Below are 24,197 nucleotides of genomic sequence, written 5' to 3' on the forward strand. Positions count from 1 at the left end.
AGGTGGAAGATACTGGTCCTCATCTCTCTTGTCTTACAGGTCATCCACGTCACTGCTGACTAAGTGATTCTGTCCCTCCCCCCTTCTTTATCCCCCTCGCTCTCACTAGTTTTCCAGGGCTTCTATATTGAGAGAGGCAGCTGCTGTCCCACCCCCCCAGCCCCCAAACACTACTTCCTTCTGGCTCAGCATACCCTTCCATCTCCATTTCCGAAGCACCATTCCCCCGGTGTTGCTTCTCCCTTCTCCCCTTTTCCATGACTACCTTTGTTTCTTCCTTTTTCCTACCCGTGGCTCCACCCCTTTCCCTTTCTCTAAAACAGAACTTTCTTCTCAGTCAATCTCTGGGATTTCTATCTCTACTTCTGTTTCCATGCTCATGCTTTCATGTCCCTTCTCCTCTTCCCTCTCCTCTTCTAGTTGTTGTGCTGCTACCACAACACTCATTCCACCCCTTTTCACCTCCAGTGTTTCACTTGTTTAAGGTTCTCCATTCTATAATTGACAACGATCAATCTCTCCCTTGACTTCTGTGCAGCAACAAAAATCAGTCCTTGCAGTTCTTCCTTCTCCATTTCCTTATACTATCTCCAGAACTGCTTATAGGCCCTTCTGTGCCAGAAGGTGAAACCCCATGACCTCCCATTTGGTTCGGCCATCATGCATTGTAAGTATTTGGGGTTCACTTTCAAAATTTCAGTCAAAATCTGATCAAAAAAGTCATACCTCTCCATGGTCCATCTCTCCTGTGCCTCTCCCTAGTCATTGTCACATGTACCCTGTGCTTAAAAGTCTCTCCGGGCTCCTTATCCCCATCGTCCGAGATCCACCCACCTCCCCCTTTCGCATTTCATTGTCTGGCTCCTCCTTTCCATTCTTCTACAGCTCTCTGGTTCCTGCTGCTGCTTTAACCTGACTGGCTGATGACCGTCTTCTTCCTGTCGCTCTTCTTTTGATTTGCTCATCCCTGCACAGTTGCAGCTGCTTTCGGTTTCATCTTCATGCATTGCTGCACCAGCTGCCAATCAGATTCCAGCTCTCCATCTGAATTTCCGTATTCATGGCTCCACTCTACCTAGTCTCCTCTCTCCTTCTCCGATCTTTGTTTCTCTGCTGTCAGCTCGCCAGCATTCACAGCCGCTGCCATCTCGCTGCTCTTTGCTCCTGCCTCTCAGATTGTTGACCAAAGCTGCAGGGCAGCAGCCACGCTTCCATTCAGCTGCCACACTTGATCTGAGTCCGCAAGAAGCCATCTGCTGATGAGAAACCTACTGCAAGGATAGATTAGGGCAGCCTATCTGAATAACATACATGATAATGCCCATTTTGCATAGTGCTTCTCAGTGCTCTTTAGAGTCATGGTGAGTCATTACAGAGAATACATGTTGATATCCTCTTCACTCTCATAGCTGAGCTGTGCCTTTCTTTTCCATTTCAAATGATTCCTGTTTCTTCACCAGCCATAAATGCCTGGTAAACATCACCAACTGGGGTCCCAAACAATTCACCCAGAACTGCTCTGTCACCCCCTCTTTCACCCTAATGCATATGATTAGTGTGGGCCTACACTCCATGATGTGGGCTGGGCCAGGTTGCCCTGTGCCTCATGTACGTATCATTTTTGGGAGGATCTCGGGGCTCGTGACCAGAACGTTCAGTTCCAGTCATGGATGGGAGGTTAATTAGCACATGAATCCTCTATGGGATGTATCTGGAGTAGACATATATTGAGCAGTGTTGAGCTGGGAGTCATCATGGCTTGAAATGTTGTTGATTCTGCTGGGGCCCAGGCCAATGAACCATATGGTAAGTCATCAGTCTTTTGGTTTTGGACTGAAATCATATATAGTTTGTGCTATGTTTAAGTAGGTACGGAAGTGCTGCTTAAAAGTGTGTTTATACAGTACCTGTGCTAAAACTTGCAGCAGTTTCAAAAAATGCAAGGCAGTTTTGGATTAATTAAATCTATGGATTACCACAGGTACTGTTATTTTGAGGTCACTTTTTTCAAATTTGCTTCTCTCTTCCATATGCTCAGGGAGAACAGGGTCTGACAGTACGGAGAAGGGGAAGGGGCTACAGAGGGAAAGTTGTGGGGGGCAGAAAGCAGAAGACCCCATTCCCAATTTTTACTTTCCCTGCTGTAGCAGGGAAAGGGGGACAAATTCAAGGCGAACCTCCAATTATTAGATTCTATATCTGGAAACTTATATACAACAAATTTTATATGACAACAAATTTATACGGCTGTATGAGCAATCGTGGTCCACGGCCCAGGTGCCCGGAGATTGGAAACTAGCTAATGTGGTCCCCATTTATAAGAAAGGGAGAAAGGAGGACCCAGAACCACGGCCCAGGTGCCCGGAGATTGGAAACTAGCTAATGTGGTCCCCATTTATAAGAAAGGGAGAAAGGAGGACCCAGGAAACTATAGGCCCATAAGCCTCGCATCGGCCTTGGGGAAAATCCTTGAAATAATTATCAAGGATCACATCTGCGAGGGGCCAGCAGGGGAGATCATGCCCAGGGGAAATCAACATGGGTTCATCAAAGGCAGGTCCTGCCAGACCAACCTGATGGCCTTTTATGACCAGGTAACTAAATCCATGGATGATGGTGTTGCCATGGACATAGTCTTTCTGGACTTGAAGAAGGCCTTCGACACCGTCTCTTACCCCATTCTCATTAATAAATTGAGCGACTGTGGCATTGATGCCTGCACAGTTGGATGGGTCAGAAATTGGCTGATGGGGCACACCCAGAGAGCGGTGGTGGACGCGGGTCGTACTTGACCTGGCGGGATGGGAACAGTGGGCTCAGTCCTGGGGCCTACACTGTTCAACATCTTCATCAGTGACTTGGATGAGGGGGTGGAAAACACATTGTCCAAGTTTGCCGATGACACTAAGATGTGGGGAGTGGTAGGCACGCTCAAAGGGAGAGAGAGGCTGCAATTAGACTTAGACTACAGAGGTGGGCAGATGGTAATAGGATGGGCTTCAGTGTGGATAAGTGCAGGGTGCTGCACCTGGGGAGAAGGAATCCACAGCATACATACAAAAGTTTAAATAATTGTCTCCCCTTGAGAGCGCAGAAGCAGAAAGGGATCTTGGAGTCATTATCGACTCCAAGATGAGCATGAGCTGCCAATGCCAGACCACAGCCAGCAAAGCCAACCGCACCTTGTCGTGCATCCAAAGATGCATCTCAAGCCGGTCCAGAGAGATGATACTCCCCCTCTACACGACATTGGTCCGGTCTCAATTGGAGTACTGCGTCTAGTTCTGGGCATCGCACTTTAAGAAGGAAGTGGCCTGCTTTGAGGGTTCATAGGAGGGCCACCAACTTGGTTAAAGGGCAGCAGGACAGGCCCTATGAGGAGAGGCTGAGGGACCTGAACCTGTTCAGCCTCAGCAAACAGAGGCTGAAGGGGGATTTGGTGGCTGCCTACAAACTCGTTAGGGGAGATCAGCAGCAAATAGCAAGGGTCCTATTCCCCCCAGTGGCACCTGGGGTGACGAGGAACAATGGCCAGAAGCTGCTGGAGAATAGGTTCAGGTTAGAGATTAGGAGGCACTATTTCACTGTTAGGGTGGCTAGGATCTGGAACCAACTTCCTAGGGAAGTGGTCCTCGCTCCTACCTTGGGTAAATTCAAAAAGAGGTTGAATGAACACCTGTCTGGGGTCGTGTGATTCCAGTGTGTGCTCTGGCCAGTGGCGGAGGGTCAGATTAGATGATCTATTTAGGTCCCTTCTGACCCCTAACTACTATGAAACTGTGAATAAATTTTCTAATATAGAATCTAATTATTGGGGGGTTATTTTATATTCAGCGTTGTCTTATATTTGAATAAATACAGTAATATTTATATATAATATTTAGCATTCTTTGCTGACAGGTGTAAAATGTAAAAAATTACATTTTTTTTCCTTGTTCATATCTTCTTCCTTCTAGCCCCTTAACAGTAATAGCCAAAGTAACCTTCAGTTTACTGTCTCCTTATAACTCTTCCTTCCCATAAGAAAATGGTATCCTTTCTATAAGGAGACTTATGCATAAATACTTAATGGTACTATTCAGTTTTTGTAAAAATGAGACCTGTAATGTTTTTTAAAAATCATGACCATTTAGGCTTATTGGGATGCCTGAAAGTATCCAGTTGTATGATGTATCTGAACCAATAAACTAGCATGAATACAGTCTCACAAGAGAAGCACCGTAACCAATGAAAAATCATCAGGCAAATTTGTTTTCTTAGGTATAGCAAGGAAAATTTAGTTCTCCCTCTCACAAAATGTAGCTTGGAACACACAAACCCTTGTATTACCTAAATATACAATTAATACACTGTAAAGAAAAAAATGCTCATCATGGAATGAAGTTTTGAATTGGTACCTGAATAGACAATTATTTAAACTGTCAGATACCGTTATTCGTGGCTTGAACCCTTAATGCTGTGCCCTAACTTTTGATCTACAAAATAACTGCCAAATTTAGTAACGATCCATAATTTTCTGCCAGTACTGAAGCCGCTGTCTTGGGCAACTTTATTATTGCTTTTTAAAACAACTTGTCTTGTAACTGAGTGCAGTAGTACCTGTTCATTGGAAGGAAGGAATTTAACTGAGTTTGATCTCTAAAACTGGGTTTTCATGTAGGGCATGCTGTTTAGTAGGCTTATAAAAAAACTACTGAGGCTTTTGACTTAGGTGTTTTCATGCACTTATCCTGGTGTTAAATTTAATACAATCCAAGTAAGAAAAGTGTATTTTGTCCACAGTGCATAGTGGCGTTTGCATCAGGCTCTTCTTGTGTTCCATTAGTTTTTAAAATTTTTTTATAGTTACAGCAAATGCCCAATTTGAAGTTATAACTTAATCTTATTGTCATATAGACATCTGTTGGAGCTGCTGAAACGAACCATTTTCCATGGGGAAAGTAACTCTGCGCTCATCATTGGACCCCGAGGATCGGGCAAGACCATGGTAAAAGATTCTTGTACACGTTCAGGGCTGAGCTAGCGTGTGACATGAGTACAACTCTATTGGAGTCCTGGGGAAGTGTGGACGGAGCAGGGAAAAGGGGTGTCTTTAGAACTGTTGTTTCTGTCTTCCAGTTTCTTTGCTCCTTAAGTAACTAATATAGCGAGGAAAATTAGTTTTCCCTCTCACAAAATGTAGCTTGGAAAACACAAACCCTTGTATTACGTGAAAACTTAATTGAGCATTTTTTTCTTTAGAATATATTATCACGGAATGAAGTTCTGAACTGGTACCTCAATAGAAAATTATTTAAACTTCTAATATAAGTCATCTAAGGAGCACTTCTTCTAATACATTTACAGTTCATCTGGCAAAGGTGGTACTGAAGTCACTCTTCATAAAAAGAGCATACTTTTTTTTTTGCATACTTTTTTTTTTGCAGGGCGGGAGAGCAACAGATGGGCATGGGATAGGGAGGAGGAGGGGGAAGGCAAGTGATTTCTTTTATATCCAGAACTCAGAACAAAGTTTCTGCACTCCAGCTATGTTGGTTTGTAGTACAAGCCAGAATGTAAGGCTTACATGTTTAAGCACAGTTTCAGTATAGCTTTACTGTATTAGTCTAGAAATTGGTATACTTGAAATGACATACTATTTGTTTGTAAACTAATGACTTACATGGCTGTAAGCACCTCTTCCTGGAATATTATCTATATGCAAAAAGGTTGTGCCACTTTTATTTTTAGAAACTGACTTTGTTGTAGCTGTATGAAAACTGTAGATGAGCCTGAAGGCACACACTGCCCCACAGAACAGATGGTGTGCAAACTAAAAGGTTTCCATATCATGACTCTGTTCTATAAGTTTTTCTGGACTCATCTAATTGCCAGTGTTTTTGGGACCTTTTTAAAATAAATATACTAACTTCTTTTCCCTCTTCACATTAGTCTTTGACACCTTCATAATCTTTCCTCCTGAGTTCTGACCCCCCTGGCTATAAAAGAGCAGATCATTCATAAGACAAACTAAATGAATAGTGAAATGGTTTAGTTGCCTCCTGCAAGTGAAGAGAAAGTAGTTTGTCTTCAGGAAGACTAGTTATGCTTAAAGAGAACTGGTAATTCTTGATAGGGGAGATGATAGAAGCAGAAAAGAGGATGGAGCTAATAAATACAGTTAATACATTTTTATATATTTATGATGTTAATAGCTTATCCAAGGGCAGGGTGGAAAATATTGGGCACAGGACTGGCTTGTAAAAGGATAAAGTTTTCCATATTAATAGTTTATATAATAGCTTGTTAACTTTGTCCTCCTTTTACTCATTTTGTGTTTAAAATAGAACAAGCATATGACATTATTTGAGACAAAACTTTCAGCTCCCTTTGTCTTGCACAGTGGGCCAGTGCTGTACTAAACTAAAACTGCTAAATGTTAAAACTGTTAAAACTTTTTTTCCCATTATTGCATTTATTTGTTAATTTGGATGTAAACTTTCCTTGTGGAGTAACTGGAAAATTATTGCATTATTCTTGTACTCTGTTCTCCCACAAACTAATATTAGTAATTCATCAGATACACAAAATATGAAAACTAGATTTAGAATAATAAAACTGACTGAATACCACATTCCTGCTGGCAGTAAGCATATATATACACTTTTTAAGATGTTATTGATTTTTGCTTTTCTCTAAGAGTGGAGTAGTTCATTTAGAAGGGAAGCATAGATAAGACTTAAAAGAACATGAAACTTTTTAAAGAATTTCCAGAAAGGGGTCAAAATCTGAGGGAGACAGCTGGAGACCAAGGTGGTCTAGGAGCCTGTAGCCCAGGAGGAGTCTGAAAAAGCCCTGAGACACCAAGGGGTCTGGCAACCCAGAGGCAGGGCCAGGGCCCTAGAGGGGTCAAAAAGTTGAAAGAGACCACTGCAAAGACTGCCAGAGCCTGGAGAGCCTGAGCTCTCAACTGGCCTGATGCGGGGCCAGGGTCTTGGAATAGATAGGCCAAAGGTCCAGATGTGGCCATAGCCTGAATGTAAAAGGGCCAGGGACCCTACAGGTGAGAGACTGCCCAGAAGGGGATCCCGAGGCCACTGTGGGTGCACCACTGGCCCGTCTTGCCCATCCATTGGGGCAGGAGGGGGGAGGGGTCTTGGCCTTTGACCTCCAAGACTGATGACATTCAAGGAAAGAACTACAGGCTGGCACTCGCGTATTAGCCAGATGTACTGTTCCTCTGTGAGAACCCTGGAACTGGTAGATAAATAGGATTGGGGTTATTTTGTTTGCTTTGCCTGCATTACTCTTATCTGCTATTGCTGTGTATGAACAAAATATGCCTATTATCGAATGGAAGAAGTCGTGGTTAGTATGAGGGTTTGGGTCCTCCCGGAACAAGTATCAGGACTGGGTCGCAGATCCAGCACCAACAAAAACTAGTTGGAAATCTTCCTCTGAAATCTAGCAAAATGATGTGAATGTTCTCAAGCTTACGACTGACAAAGTGGTATCCTCCATATTACTAGGTATTTGATCATCTTTGTCTTTTAACATTCTGTCTTACAGTTGTTAATTTAAAAATTCTGTGGTGGAAAGCATATTCAATTTATACATATCTTTCCTAGTTACTAAACCATGTGTTGAAGGAGCTCATGGAAATAAAGCAAGTAAAGGAAAACCTCTTGCAAGTTCATTTAAATGGTAAGTAATTTGGCAGCGTCGGTAGACATTACAGCAGGGGTGGGCAATTATTTTTGGCAGAAGATTGCTTAATGAGGTTTGGTGAGCTGTTGAGGGCCGCATGGGTAGCCCCGCCCCTTTGCAGTTGGTCCCTGGTTACCATCTTGGGACTGGAAGTCCAACCCCTCACCATTGCCACCTGAAGGCCCTTCCCTTTGCCCCCCAAGAAATACTTCTTTTGGGAGGGGGAGTGCCATCTTAGAACCAGAAAAAAACAATCATGCAGCAGAAGTCAAATACCTACTATAACATATATTTTAATTTTATTACAAAACATATTTTTGTCATGATCTCTGTTTGCGTAGTGTATCTAGAGGTGATTGCATAACTCAAAAATAAATTCTTAGTCTTTTATATTATGTTGGGAGGGGTGTGGGGGTCTGTATGATGGGGTGTGGGGGACATGCGACAGAAATTTGTGAGGAGGTGTTGCTATGTGTAGGGGGCACGGGGTATGTTGGGGGTTGTATGGCATTTGTGGGGCTCTGGAACACCCTGTCCTCTCCTGCAGTCAACTCAGGCAGCATGGGGGGAGGCGGGGTGTGTATACGTGTGTGGCATTTGTGGGGTGGAAGGGATGTGACCCCCCCCCCCTCCCCCCACACACACACTGTACCCATGGTGCAGCATCAAGTGGGGGCGCTGGTGCCTGGCTCTGGCTAGCACCGCACATCACAGCAAGGAGCGCAGCCGCCGCTGAGCAGTTTCCATGGCCAGCACTCCCCGCACTCGTGCGGCATGGGAGGGAAGCCCCACACACTGGAGCCGGCTGCCTTACCCACCCCAGCCGCTCCAGCGCCTGGGGCTTTCCTCCCTGCTGCATGAGCGTGGAGAGTGCCCACGATACAGACGGCCCAGTGGGGGCTACGCTTCTGGCTGCAATGTGCAGAGCTGGCCAGAACCAGGCACCAGCGCTGAGCACCCCCCTGCTGCTGCCCCTGCTTCCTACCAGGGCTGTGCACCATGGGGGTAGTATGGGAGGGGTCCCCATACCCCCAGCTGTCCTCCACGCTCACACACTGCCCAGCCGAACTCCTCACTGCCCCTGGGCTCCGTGCTGCAGCCAGCCCCAGCCCTATACTCTGTGCTCCTGCCCAGCTGCAGTCCACCTCCCCACCCCTTTCCCCCTTCCGTACCTGCTGCTTGGAGGGAGCAGGATGCTGGGGGAAGGCTGCAGCAGCAGCCCCACCTGGTGCTAGTGGGACCTGGTCCTTCTACCCATGAGGGTGGGAGCAAGGCATAATAGGTATGTTGGGCACCTCACTCCCACCTTGGCGGGTGGAAGGGCTGGTTGGGACACAGTTCATTTGTGGGGTGGAGCAGGCTGGGTGAAAGTGGCTGGTGGGCCAAATCCAGCCCATGGGCCGTATTTTGTCTGCCCCCTCATTACAGCAGTGTGCATGGGAGTGTTCAGCTCAGCTTCTCTTGATGTTTTGATATAGTTTTGAGACCATGTAGAAGTTGTAGGAAACCAGAGTCTAGTAAAGATCTGTTTCAAGAACTCTACCTTTAGAAGTCACTCATAACCAGTTACCTGGTCTTCCATTGTAAAATGTGGGTTGGCTGAAATTATCTCTTCTAACACTGTTTATACAGAGATAGTCTTAAGTCAAAAACTGGGACTTTTATTGGTTTGTGTAAGGTAACATTATTCCATTACTTTTTTATATCTTGTTACATGTGGATGAAGCATAGTTGCTACCCTGGGTGTAGGAAGAAAAGGACAATTTACACTGTCTAATGTAAAATTGCCACTGTTTTTCTTTTCTTTTTTTTAATAAGGCCTGTTGCAGACCAATGATAAAATAGCTCTTAAGGAGATCACAAGGCAACTAAGTCTAGAAAATGTGGTTGGAGATCGAGTTTTTGTAAGTATTGGCTTCAGTTCCTTTAGCTACAAATAAAAATGTGTTATCTAAGGCTCCATCCAAAAAAGTCTTGAGAAAATAGCTTTTTGTTATATACTTTAGTCATGTTGTACCACATGTTTAAAATACTTGTCATATATATACTGCTTCTAATATATCTTTTTTTTTTCTGCCGGTCCATACATAACATCCAGTTAAGTAGATAGTTGTCTGTGAAAGCTTATGCTTCTGACTTAGTAAGTTTCTAAGGTGCCACCCTGCTCTGCCCTTGCCTGATCTTTGAAAATCCAATTTCATAGGAGTGTGAGAATAAAAAATACTGTCCAATATTGCCATATAGTAACTGTGATGGTACTTGAGGGAGGGGTTCTGCATCTTGTTACAGCCAGTCCTGTTGTCTCCCAGTCTACTTAGAAATCTTCCTGGTCCCAAACTACCTACTACAGTATAACCTTATGAATCCGGCATGCTTGGGACTGAGCACCTGCCAGATATCTGAAAATGCCAGATTGTTGAAATCTGAGTGGTGGCTGGTCACGGGCCGGGAAGAGAGGGGGTAGCGGTGGATGGTCCCTGAGTAGCCACGTGCGGTGCAGGGTGGTTAATGGCGGCAGCAGTTGCTGCATGCAAGCTTTCCCCTCCGCATCTGGGGTGGGGGGGAGTGGTGGCCGGTCCCGGAGCAGCCTGTCCAGTGCCAGATTTCTGAGAGTGCTGGATTTCTGAGGTCTGGATTCATGAAGTTTTACTGTATGTCTTGCTGAAAAAAATTAATTAGGAGGTGGGGAGGAATCTGATGACAAGGTCTCACAGCCCTGTTAGGACTTCTGCTGTCTGCTGGCTCCCTGATTGTCTTATCTCAAATGTAGCTCCTCTGGCTCAACACTGGAGTCTGCCCTGTTCTGGGCCTCAGTCACTCTGGGCCTGTGGGCCTGAGGGTGCCAGGCTCTGTCCGTCCTGAAACCACTTCTGGGCTTCAACTTCTCTGGGGTCTAGAACCCAGAGCCTCAGGCTCAGCAAAGACACCACCTAACTCCTTTAGGCTATGGTAGCAGGTCCTTAGGCCTCCAAGGGGAGGATATCACACAGGATGTTGGTGCACTGTATTATGCAGGTTCCTCATTTCACTTTATAGTCCCTTCCAGTCCACTGGGTGCCCACTGAACAGGAAGCTCAACTTAAAGTTCCTTCCTACCTTTAGGGTAAATGACCATAGTTCACGACTCAGGGACTTACCCCCTAGGCGTGCTACTTTCTCCATCCATCACAGCATTCCCTTCAACAGGTAAGGGCAATCCAAACTTGTGCTCTTCAGGGCTTTACTGTCCCCATCTCCTTTTGTCTGAGGCATCCATTTAATTATAGCAACTTGAATTTAACCATAGCAGTTCTAACAACCTGAATTAGACTGTGGATGTAAAATGGGTCAGACATCCTTACTGAGGGAATATCAACACATTCCCAACCTTAAGGAACACAGGATTATGTGCTCTGTACTGGATCAAATTTTAAAAGCCTAGGAGGTCCTAATACTGTTGCATTTTTTTTTTTTCAAGCCTAGTAGCAGCATTAAATGTAGGAAGGGACCCCCACAGTCATCATGGCTAATCCCTTGCAGTGTCAGAAATTGTTTAACAAACTGATCAAGATCCATTCTAAATCTAGTTAGTCTATCTAGTACTCCAAATACTTGTGTGGGGAGGTGGTTCCAGACTTACTCCTTGTTTATTACAGGTATCAAACAAAGAATCAGTTCCTTCATGCTGTCTTAAGTTTTCTGCCCTAACATCCTCTCCACTGGGTCCCAGGGAAGAAAAGTTAATAAGATTCCAGGATTTATTTTTATTATTTTTTTTCATTACAAATCCTTTTTTCTTGCAGATTGGTTTTCCTATGCCAGTTTGCATACTAACCTTACATTGCATTGCCTATTGATACGAGTCCAGTTAATATGATTTATATTTATTTATAAAGTCCCCCATCCTATGCTAACAGCTTTGTATAACCTGTATACGCTGATAATTTTTGTTGTCTTTTACTGGTCTCATGTTACTGAGAAGATGAGCTGAACATCTTCTGTTTCCACAAAGCTCTCACCTAAAACAGGTGGTCTGTCTGCCCTGCAGTATCAAAATTGTATAAAAAAAAAATATGTATATTATAGCTAGTGTGGAGTTCAGTCTGTTTTTCAGTTAATGTTCTTGTTTACTGATCTATATTGGCTGTATTTGCATGTTCAAGGAGTGCCAAGTCAGAAAATGGAAACTGAAATAAAATCAAGATCATTCTAAGCATCATCTCTTGCTCTGCTTCCTGATGGGACACATGAGATTGGCAGATTTGCATAGTTACTAATTAGGCTACAATAGAATTCCCCAAATGAAAGATTCTGTGGTGGAATAGCAGTTGGGAATCCATCAGGGGCTTTACCATTGAGGACTATTGTGCTCAGTCTCTTAAAATAAGTGTTTACAAAATGCAACATAACCCAACAACTAAGCAAAATTTCAAAATGCCCATCACCCATGCAATATCCATCTCACTAACCAGTCAATCAAGAAGAGAGGGAAACTAAAGAATTTTAAGTTGCATCTTTGTTTCGTGTGCTGGAGATTTCAGACATTAGTATGTTGTCTTAAGTGATTTATCAAGCATGAACAAAGGAAGAATTCTCCCTGCCTTCCTCCTCCCACCCAAAAATAGGACAAAATAATTGAAAGCGCAAAAAAAAATAAAATAAAAGTGGTGACTTCTATCATGTAGTGTTTCTAACATCAGTAACTTGAAAAGTACAAACAAAGTAAAGGTATAAAATTCATTATATCATTTTCCACAACTTCAGCTACCACGAAGGAAGCAAAGGGAAGTGTCAATAACTCTGCTATCTTGAGCATAGTAGTAGTAGCCTTGCAGCTTTTCCCTCTAGTGTATTTTTTCCCCTTTATTTATGCAGGAAACCGAGTTTAATGTACAAAAGCTGGAGAAGGTAAGAAATAAATAACCCTGTTCTTCTGAAAGGAGAGAAATCATTAACGTTTCTGCCCTTGGGCTACAGAGCTGTCCAGCCCCTTCACCAGCTTAGTAACTAAACTGCTCTCATTTCTGTCTAAACAAATAATCTTTCCCCAGTAGTTTGTAGCAACCTGTAAAGTAAATAGTCCTCTTTACTGCCCACCTTTCTATAATATGGCTTGGGATAGAAGCAAGTGGAGCAGAGCAGCCATACTTTGTCCAGCTTCTGACTGGTGGGGAGCCGTATACCTCCCCATGTACCCCAACATGATCAAAGAAGGAAAATAGAGCCAGAGAAAATAAAGAACTAGAAATAGACAACATTTCTACTAGCTATTTCTTGTCCATTCTTCCTCTTCCCTCAACTGCATACCAACAAAATAATGGTGGATTAACAAATTTCCCAGGAATAAGCATTACAAAGTTAACCATATACGCATGTGCAGAGGACAGCTGTCAACTCAGGAATGTATTTTATTGCATACGTTCAGTGTACAGTTTTCCAAAAAGCAATGCTACATGTAGATCCATAATTTTCAATATAACTGTTCCTCTCTTAAAGTAGGACTGTCTAACTGGTAGCCAGCATGGGGTTAATATGCAGCCAATGGACTGCTGCCCAGCTGCCACTCCCTTCATTGCTCCTGCAGAAGCCAGGCCACCAGGCTGCATGCAGCCCTGATCCCTGCCTCTGCTGTGTTCACAGTGCAGGCAGCCTGGCTCCCCCTTGGAGTACACTGGGTGTCCAAGGCACTCAGCCAGATCCTTCCCATACCTCTTGCTGTGTGTACAGCCTTGTACAGATAGGGTGGGCACCCTAGCCTCTCTCCCCAGGTATTGCCCTGCCCCCAGCTGCAGAAAGCAAAATGCAGAGGGGTCAGGGGGAGCCTGGAGAACCTGGCCTCTACAGGAGCAGTGGAGTGAGTAGTAGCTGGGCAGTAGTCCATGGGCTGCATGTCAACCCCTTGCTGGCTACCAGTTGGACAGTCCTACTTTGAGATGAGTTATTATCTTGAAAATTATGGATCTGCCTGTAGTGCTGCTTATTGGAAAAAAAGCACAATTAACATATGCAATAAAATTTGTTCCTCAGTTGACACTTGTCCTTTTATATGCATATATGGTTAATTAAAGTGTGTAATGCTTGTTCCTAGGAAATGTATTAACCCACCATTATTTTGTTTGTATGCAGTTGGGAGAAGAGGGGTAGAGAGAGAGTATCTTCCCTCCGCCCCCTAGGCTAAAGAGGTGCCTCATAGAAGATGCGATTATAAAGTATATTGTAAGGATTTATCCTGTATTAATGAGAAATTAAATAAAAGCCCATCTTCTCTCAAACACAGGTAAAGGAGGCGGATTTATGAATTTCACGCAGTTTGTGTTTGCATTTTAAGAGTGCCTTTGGCAACATGTTATGAAACTTTTTTTTCTTCCAGGGTAGTTTTGCTGAAAATCTTGCATTTCTTCTTGAAGCTTTAAAGAAAGGTAAATGTTTTTTACAAGAAATCCTAAAACTGGCCCTGCATCTAACATCTTTTCAGATGCATGTCATACAGGAATAAAAGACTTTCATTTTATATGCATTAGACAAGGAAATTCTGCATGAGACATTGTTGGTTGCAAAATCGGGAGAAAACAGTTGTAACATTTGATTAAAACCTTATTGTTTCACTGGCATTAAGACTCCTCCGGACTATACTAAACACCCAAAATGAGAAGTTTAAAAAATCAGAAAATAGTACTGAAGTCTCTCTTTAATGATTTTTAAAAACAATTATGCAATGTGATATTTTACTCTGCCAAAAATTTAGCCAAACTTTTGACAGTTTGATTGTTCATCCTGCCAAGGACAGATGTTCTCACTCCAGCTCTGCATGTGTAGCGATGGTGGTTATAATTATAGAGTGCAGTGCTTTTATCAGTCTATGTTCATGGAATTTAATGGAACAGATTGGTTTCTTAACTCTTCTTTTTATTTGCAACTAAAAATAAGTTATAACTAAATAACACTGGTAGGATAGGTAGAAGGGAGGGTTGAGTGGCACCATAGACTAACTGGTTGAGAGAAGCATGAAGAGCATACTCTGCCATTTGCTATGAAAAAACTGGCAGAAAGAAAGGGTTTCATGTTTCCCAAGGTAGGTTGTTGCCTGTGAAAGCTCATGCCTCTTTCAACCCTTTGGTTTCTAAGGTGCCATCCTGCCTTACCTTCTGTCTGATTTCTGACTAACCCTGTCTCTGACAAGATATTTTGAAAAAGAACAGTGTCATACTTAATCACATATGACACACACCTTCTTTTGGGAAGGTAGAATGAAGAAAAATATTTTTCCAGAATCTTGCCTGTCAGCAAATGAGCTTGCCATGTCTGAATGCTCCCAGCCATGTGGAAGACGCATAGAGTCCACTCCTCAGTATCACTCACCCCCTTGTTGCAGCTCCCCAGCTACAGTTATGCCCCCTCCCTCCCATGCCCTCATGGGGTGTGCGGAGCAGGAGGAGTTGCCCCCTCCCCCCCCATAAGTCTCGGCTCCGTCCCATGCCCTGCCCCACCTCTGCTGGGCAGCACCTGCCCCCTCCCTCCCTCACTGCAGGGGGCATTGATCTGCCCCTACAGTGCCCCTTCCTTCCCCTCTCCCCTTTCACTACAACAGACTTACCAGCTGCATGCAGCTGTATCGGAAATCAGATCGGTATTGGCTATCGGTATCAGCCCTCAAAATCTCTATCAGTGCAACCCTACTGTACTCCATTCACGCTCCACGTGACTTGAAGCATTCAGCTACAGTGAGAATAGAAATTAGTTTCCTCGCTTAAGATGCATAACCCAATATTGGAAAACTAATCTTCAAGAAAAAATTTCAAATTCCCCTCTGATTTTGAAGCAGTTCAAATGGATTATGCCATGGTTATGCTATGACCAGATAGGGAACTGTCTGTACACCCCACCCTGCCACGTTCACCAGCTGGAGCATCTCAAACTTACCACAGCTAGAGAATGTGACAAGGTGATTCAGTGCTTCCCACACCCCTCCCCAGCCTCAAACCACCCGACCCATGTGGGAGTAACTGTGCACTGTGGAATACCAGTAGACCGTGTTACTATGCTTGAGCTTGCACGTAACTGGAAGCCCTTTAGAATGAAATGGTTCAAAAGTTATTTCATTGAGGGTGACTTTTGGGAGCACTATGTCCATTTTTAGTGCTTTCTAGAGTGCATTTATCTGTCCAGTAGCCTTTTGAAAGCACTTCAAAGGTACCTGAAACTTTTCCAGTTCTTGTCCGTCCAGGGCCTAAAATTTAAAAAGTGTTATAAAGATGAAAATTCTAATTGTTATGTATTTATCAATTGAATAACATTTAACTTTTAACAATTCTTCTCTCAGGTGACCGAGATAGCAGTTGTCCAGTGCTGTTTATACTGGATGAGTTTGATTTATTTGTTCATCATAAGAACCAGACACTGCTATATAACCTTTTTGATATATCCCAGTCAGCCCAGACTCCAGTAACAATTATTGGACTTACATGCAGACAAGTAAGAAATTATTCTTCCCAATGCCATAACTTACGTTGTTGACATTCTGTAATTCTTCACAAACTTATTTCTTAAGGCCTTAATTACTTCTTTTTTTTTCTTGGGGCTGCCTCCACTCGCCTGAGAGAGAGCTTCCTCCCCTGTATCTAGTGCTATTGTTATTTGACCATTTTAAAAATGGATTCCAGTACTAATAGCACTTCATATCACTTTAATTTGCTAAATATTTTGGCAAACAGCAGTTAAGGAAACAGGCATATGATCGAGTAGGCAAGAACCCAAGCCTGGTGACATTTCAAGTTCACAACTTCTATGACTTGTGAATGACAGGAGCACAACCAGATAAACCATTCTGACACTATCAAAACATGAATCCCTCTTTCTCATTTTGGATGATAAATTATTGTAGGCCCTCTTTAATCATGATGATACACAGGACGATAACTATTTTCTTGTACTGTTTTAAGTGTTTTGTTGTAGAGATTAAATACTGTAGGTGGCACAAACTATTACAATGGTAGTATTAAAAGTCCATTAATGCCAGTCATTTAGACTTGGACATTTTAGCTTCTTTTTTTTTTTTCTCATTGGTCTAGCGCTGAAAAAGGTCATGGTTCTGAGAAAAGAGGGTAATATTTATTTTTAAAGGCGATTTGTACGTATATACACAAGCGTGTGTGTGTGTGTGTGTGCACGCGCAACTCTGTCACTAGCCTTCTACATAGGGAGGAGGAAAGGCATCTATTATTTTCCATTCTTTACCGAGATTTGTGGTGCTTTCTTTCGTTGGAGCAGGAAAGAACAGAGATGTGGGTCTTGAAAACACCACATCAATGCAATAAGGTGTAAACTACTGTATTTTGAAAAGATGATTAAACCAACTACATTGACCTTGGATAATGTTAGAAGTAATCATCTAGAAAAAGAATAATGATTATTTCAACAGTTTCCATTTTGACCTTAAAGCAAGATGACCTAGAACATAATGTAAGGTAGTGAGAGGGCTATCCTAGAACGTCCATGGCCTTCTTTAGAACATAAGTGGGATGCGTCACTTTCTTATTTAATGTTGGATTTCGTTTAACTAATAATGTCAGGAGCCTTGTCTTCTATGGGTTCCTGCGTCTTGAGTTCTCTGCTCTCTCCACCCTATGGCCGATCTTCTCGATTAGATTCAAGAATGAAATCTGTGCAAAAATCTTTTAAATCTTTCAAGTCTTCATCGAATCTTAGGCTGCATCCAGATGAGTGCAGCTGTGCAGTATATGGTGTTGCAGCCCTGTCTGCAGCGCCACATACTGCACATTCAGGTGTTCCCTGTGCTCCTACCTTGCACCGTGAGGGGGAGGGAGCTTGACCCCAGGAGGTCTCGGAATCAAAGAAAAAAAAAAAAGGGGGTGGTGCATGTGGTGGCAGTGCACACTGCTCAAAACCAGAGCCTGGCCCGCTGGAGCCATGCTCCAGCTGCTGACCAGGCTCTCAGCTGCAGGAGCAATGTGGCTGCAGCTCTGCAAGGCCCCCAGGACCACAGGTAAGGCTGCTGGGGCCAGCAGAGTTGCTGGACTGAGCCTCCCTTAACCCTCCTGGGGTAACCTGCCACATGCCAGAGGGCACAGGGTATGGGCATTTCCTGGGGACAAGAAGCAGCAGCACAAAGTGTGCCACTGCGGATTGTGTTCTTTGCTCCAGTGTTTTGTCCTGTTAATACAGATTTTACTTCTAACGTGTGTGGGGACTTTTTCCTTTTCTTGCATCAGAATAAGATTATTTCAAGCCCAAGTCATCCTGATTTCAGGGCAAGTAAAAAAAAAAAAAAAAAGGAGTAGGAGCAAAGTAACTAGTTTCTTTTGTAGAAATTGTCATAGGTTCCTTCTGATGTCAAGCTGTCTGCTGCCTCCAGAGGCAAGACATGATTATTCTTGCTCAAAAACAGCTTAAGAATTCTCCTGGAGCAAACAACCACCATTATCTTCAGAAGAGAAATATTGAATCTTGAGATTTTTGACGCAGGATCTCTCTAGCCTGGCAAAAGGCATGTGAAATGACAGCTACCAACCTACACATGTCTACTAAAGAGACAAGTTGTCTAGAACCTTGATAAAGTGGCTGAAACTCCTTGAATATAAACCAAAGCAATTGAAATATTTACATAATCTATGGGGGAAAACGAGTATCCTAGCAACTAATTACTGTGTGATGTGTACTATAGTACATGGATTGCTTGGGGTTAGGCATTTGAAGGATACTGTCAATTTATTTTAAAAAGGAAACTCTTTGTTATAACCCTGAGAATAATAAATCCCAACTTTAAAGTATTTTCCCTATGTGTGCTTTGTTTGTATCTTGTATTTCTTTTAGCTTAGATAAAAAGCTGTAATAAAAGAGGTCCTTTTCTTTCTAACAAGGATATTCTGGAGCTCCTGGAAAAGAGAGTGAAGTCAAGGTTCTCCCACCGTCAGATATACTTGATGAACTCATTCGATTTTAAACAATACCTTAAAATATTTAAAGAACAATTATCTCTACCTGCAGAATTTCCAGACAAGTCTTTCACTCAGAAATGGAATAAGAATGTTCAGGTAACTTGAAACAAAAGATATATAATAATGAGAAGTTTGAAATCATAAGTTTAATACATAAATGTGCAGAGTTGTTGTAGGCTGCATGACTAACTGCATGTCTTAGATTGCACTAACATACACCAACTAGGTAACCATGTAGCTACTGTGCCCAGGGTCCTATTTTGCCTTCCAACTCTACAAAAACATGTAATTAACCATAATTTTCAACATTTCCTAATAAAGGTCTTTCCTGCACATGAGAGGAATTTGCTGCAAAACATGTGTTAGCTTTCTTCTTTGAAGTGTTAATACAATTAAAACTTTAATAGTAATAGTAACCATCTACCTTCCATATGAAGGGCAGTATCTGGTGAATCAAGTGCCATGTGATATTGCTGAGCAGATTTTTAGATTTGTTTTTTTGATGGAGGAAAGAGGTTCTTATTACTTTTCTTCATGCTGGTGTAATTTCTAAATGGTTGCATTTCAGTGGTAGAGGAAATTAATCGGTGTGCATTTTTTTTTTTTTAACTAAACACTTTAGGCTTCTTTAGTACACTTTTAAATTACCTTGTACTTTTTAAAGATATAGCTAGGTTTTGAAAAGCTGGTGTCAGCAGTGCAGGGACACACCAGGCAACAGGAGCAACAACAACTTCTGATTGTGAGCAGCTGCTTCTTAACCAGTTCACTCTGCCCAAGTTGTACTCCTGGAGCTGTGGCAATTAATACTGTAGCTGTTCATCCTGGCAACAAATTTCTGGACTTGTGCAGAATCCCCTGGGTGAGATGTGGAGCCCTGAGCCATATCATTTGGATCTGCAAGATTGCTGCAGCTCCAGGATCCATGGCAGTTAATGCTGCTACCTGCAGACTGTCCCCATGCCACTTGCCCCACACAGGACAAGATGAGTTGGACACCTTTGGTCAGTAACATCAAAATTGTACCAGGGTGGTATCTGAAGTAGCCATGGCAATTTAAACGTTGGTTAAATTTTTATTTTAGGGTTATAGCTGCTACGGACTGAGGCTGAGGCTGTTTTGAGATTAACTATAATAGTGACAGAAAAACTGAAATCTGATCTCTGAGCACCAAAGAGGGAGTTGGAGTGTGGAAGATTTAACTGTATAAAGAACCTCAATACTGTGGAAGTACTCTATTCGTAACTGAGTAGTGGCATTCTTAACTGAAGAGATGATAATCCCTATCTTTTTGAAAGACTTAATTACTGGAGCAGAAAACCAAAAGTCCTAAGTAATGTGCAATGGAGGGAAGCATCACAAACAGCAAACTTTACTTCCTTAGTGAGTAGTTAATCTTTACTGTTATATAACTGATATCTTTTATTAGGCAATTTTAAGCTATTTTACTAAATAACAAAGCCAGATAAATACAGATTTATGTATCTTTTTATAGGCTTCTCAGGAAAAAAAACTACAGTTCTGAGATAATCTCAAGTGTTTAATCTAAATATGTTAATTTAGTATCTCTGGATTAGAAGGGAACTAGTTAAGAAATAATGGCCAGGATTTTGTATCCTACTGTGTAGTATAATGACATACAACCACCTCACTTTTTTCCCAAAATACTACTCATGCAGGTATATGGAGTGTGACAAGAACCACCCCTTGAAAAACTGGGGGACAGGGGGAAAACTCAGTGACTACTCTTGAACATAAAAATTACCTAACTGAAAAATTCCCAGATGAACAAAAACTTGTGTGCTAATCTTATCAGCTAGCTCAAATGCATCTCAAACTCCATTTTTAGCATCTTTCAGAAGACAAAACAGTGCAAGATGTTTTGCAAAATCACTTCCACCATAGCAAAGACCTGCGATCACTTCACATGCTCTTGGTACGTATTAACATAATCTCTTAGATTTTTATTTCATATTCATACAGTAGCCTGTAAGTGCGCTTACGTTTTATTGTGTGTTAAGCTATGGTTGAACTGCTTTTTTAATTGGTAGGTTTTTGATACTGCTGTTTTTGTTACACATCTTTGTTTTGCTCAGGTAGTGTATGCATCTATAGAACAAAAAACACTCATTGGAATAGGAAACTAAAACATTTTGAGGTGCTACTTTCCACTTGATATTCTGTGTCGACTCTTTGCTTTTTACATCTTATTATTGCTGAACACTTAACTGCTTTCCCTATAAACTCCTTTATTCTGTCATCTTGTCCAAAAAGATTAATTTCTTGCATAACTCTGCTTCCTCTCAAAGCTTGCAACCAACTGCCCTTTGAGTTCTTCCTCCCTTTCCAGACGACATGTATGTGCTTTGGTTTTATAAATCAATAAGTAACAGCACAACCTTTCTCTCCTCCTGCTTGCTGCCTCCTATGCTTTTTTTTTCCCCCTTCCTTTGTATACAAAGATTTAAGGCTTGTCTACACTGAGCTGTTACGGAGTAAGTGGATATTCTCATTATATGTGAGTGCCTTGTTATGTTTTGCACTTCATATGCAAGTGTACACACACTTTCTAGGATATTTATTGATCTTAGAATTTATACCTAGCTTTGATTCTCAGAAATCTTACTCACATTATCAGGTTTTAAGGAAAGTAAAAGGCTGTCTAGTCCAACTTCTGTATCAGTGCAAGATGTACTGTTCCTAAATCATCCCAGACTTTCCATACTTGCCTATCCTCCAACTGGAAGACATTAGTATGTCCATCATGGGGCAGCTTGTTCCATTGTCCCACTGTTCTGAAAGTTAGGAAGCACATTTTTCTCCCCTGAAACTAAATCTAGATCTGTTTTGCTGTAGTTCAAACCTGCTGCTTCATGTTCTGTCATCTCCTGGCAGTCTGTGAAACTGCTGTCACCCCAAATCTTCTTTTCTCCATGCTAGACATGGAGAAAATGTTTCAGCCTTTTCCTCCTGTGTCTACCATTTCACCCCCTTCATCTTTGCTCTTGTCTGGATCCTTGTTCTCTCCAACAGTGGTTCTCATCCTTTTTAGGTAGCCTGTTGTTTAGATTCAAGGCACACCTTGGAAAATGCCAGCTTTTAGTTTTCACTTATTTTTTGACTTTGGAAATATAATAGAGCAATTCTTTTGTTGCAGAGAACTTAAAAATACCAAAATGTTTTCTGACATTATGGATTCCTATTTTAAATCTCTGTGTTGATCTTATGTATTATTGCATGTGTAGATGTTTGCACATGTAATAGTGCTGATAGTGTGGCACCCTGTAGCACCCCAGAAAGGGTCTGATAGTACCCCAAGATGCTGCAGCATCCCAATTATGAACCACTGCTCTACAACAAATGCAGAGCCCAGAACTACTTGCAGAACTCTAGGTGAGATCTAATTAGAGTCAAGTAGTGGCACTATCACCTGATGTCTGTCTTACTATTCCCCTGTGAATGCAGCCCAAAATTCTGTTGGTTTTTTGGAGATTACATCATATTGTTGACTCTTAAGTCTGTGATTTACCAAAATCCCCAGGCCCTCCTTAAACAGGACTATCATCCAGCAGTATTTTCTATTCTCAAGAGTGTTGAGAAGCCGTGTTAGTATTTGTTAGCCTCCTCTAATCCTTCTCCCTTGCTAAAATAAGGGAATAGGAACACTTCTAATCTTTCACCCCTTGTTCTTCTTTTAGTGAAAGCTCACTTACCACATTTTGACAATGTGGTCAGATTGTTCTGCCCAAACTCAGTGATCCAGAAAACTTGAACAAGTATAGTATTGTAACAGAAGCAAATCTACTGGTAAATAGGTGTGCAGAACACTTTCTTTAATTGGCTAGAAACTAGGCGGCTAAATCTGACCATTCTACAGTTTGTTAGTAAAGACAGACTCACAACCATCTTAGTGGTGTAGAGCAGGGGTGGCAAACCTACAGCATGGGTGATGCAAGAAAGCAGGGCAGAGAGATCAGGGTGGTACTTGGGGACAGTGAGGTGCTGATTTCTGGCATGCCTGCCAAAAAGGTTGGCCTCCATTAGTGTAGAGGGTATGTGGTTTTCACTAGCTACAAGGCAGTCATCTCTCTGTGTCTGCATGCATTTGTAAATAAATGGTGGAATTGGAGTTCAGCCGTTCACTGCTGTAAGCTTCACTTAAGGTAAGTGGTCCTCTGTAGATGTACTTTTCACTAAATTAAGATGGGGGAGGAGAGTGGCTTACGACAAAAAAAAGTCACTAAAAGTTGCAACTGAATGTTGTAGTCCTCTCACTGTTCTACACGTTTTCCATTCTACGCTGAGCCTGTCAGTTGTGAAGACTTGCTGGTTTCTCGTTCTGATTCCCCCATGGAAGTGTCCTTCAGCTGGCAAGAAAGGGACAAAATCTTGTCTCTGAACCTAGATCAGTGATTTTCAACCAGGGTGCCAGCGCACATTGGGTGCCTTGAGGTACTTTTAAGGATGTCTTGGGGTGCCACACAATGTTAAGTGTGCAAATGTGATTCACAAGGTAAACCCAGAGACTTCAGTTAGGAATCCATTATTAAAAACTGCTCCTTCATAGTAAAAAAACACCCAATGTGTGACCTGAGTCTAAAGAGGTTCAGAACCATGACCTGAGATCAAGGGTATCAAAGATGAGTCTGATTCAGCATGCACAACCTTCTCATCTGGCCCACAGTGCTGCCTGTGCGTCTCATTGGACCCACATGCTGCATATGTAGCCTGAACTGGCCCTGCATACCACATGCAGAACTGGTCTGGCAGGGCCAGTCCAAGGCACACTTTATGCAGTGTGCAGGGCCTGTCTGTGGGCCCAAACCACCCTGTGTGGTCTGAGTTTGATACCCCTGTCTTAGACAGCATCCAGTTCCTTTACCTCTTCTTCCTGACACCGAGTATAATTCTTAACAGGTAGGTGGAAGAGAAGAAATGTTGCCAGTGAGTAATACTTAGACCATGATGGTCTGGTCACTTAAATTACAGTAAAGCACTTTAAGTTAATGGATGCCAGAAAAACCAATTAATCCTGCGTGGGTTGGAAATTACCAGTGGTCTCAAACAAGCCAGAAAGTCACAAACAATTTTTTTCTATTTAAGAAGTAACATATAGTTTCTCTTTTGCTGCCTTGTGCCCCAAATTATGAGGGTTTAGAAAATTAAATGGTATATCAGTTTTTTAGTTTCCTTTTATTGAAGAATAACATTGCCTAAGCAGTAAAAATAATAAAATATGAATATAAATGTTAAGTATTTAATTTGTAGTTTTTGTATAAAACCTAAACTTTTTTAGTCCACTATATCAGCTGTCATTCAAAATCAAGAGTGATGCCCTAGCATGCCAATCTGGTGTGAAGCTAATACATTTCTATACACACTACATTTTCATAGGCTAAAACGTCATTGGAAGTTAATTTTCTATGATTGGCAACTGAAGGGTCTTGCAACTAAATCGCAGATATTTGATGTTGTATCCACTGCAAAGTTAATGTTGTTTTCTAACAGTTTCAGCTGGGTTCTCCCTATTAAATATCATTTTGTATCTTGCATGACAGTCATGTGGCGGTTGGGAGT

The 24,197-nt window shown here is 42.2% G+C and overlaps 1 protein-coding gene across 1 annotated transcript in view; it reads left to right on the plus strand.

The window, feature by feature from the left end:
- Window positions 1-24,197, plus strand: part of ORC4 (origin recognition complex subunit 4) — a 69,035-nt gene that overhangs the window by 35,232 nt on the left and 9,606 nt on the right. The window contains exons 4-10 of the mRNA XM_006277127.4: window positions 4,897-4,987; window positions 7,608-7,683; window positions 9,505-9,590; window positions 14,036-14,084; window positions 15,986-16,137; window positions 18,543-18,716; window positions 20,470-20,556. Of these exons, the coding sequence (XP_006277189.1) occupies window positions 4,897-4,987; window positions 7,608-7,683; window positions 9,505-9,590; window positions 14,036-14,084; window positions 15,986-16,137; window positions 18,543-18,716; window positions 20,470-20,556 (715 nt within the window). The remainder of the gene's footprint in view (window positions 1-4,896; window positions 4,988-7,607; window positions 7,684-9,504; window positions 9,591-14,035; window positions 14,085-15,985; window positions 16,138-18,542; window positions 18,717-20,469; window positions 20,557-24,197) is intronic.

The sequence above is a fragment of the Alligator mississippiensis genome, chromosome 4 (genome assembly GCF_030867095.1).
Source record: "Alligator mississippiensis isolate rAllMis1 chromosome 4, rAllMis1, whole genome shotgun sequence".
Taxonomy (NCBI): Eukaryota; Metazoa; Chordata; order Crocodylia; family Alligatoridae; genus Alligator; species Alligator mississippiensis.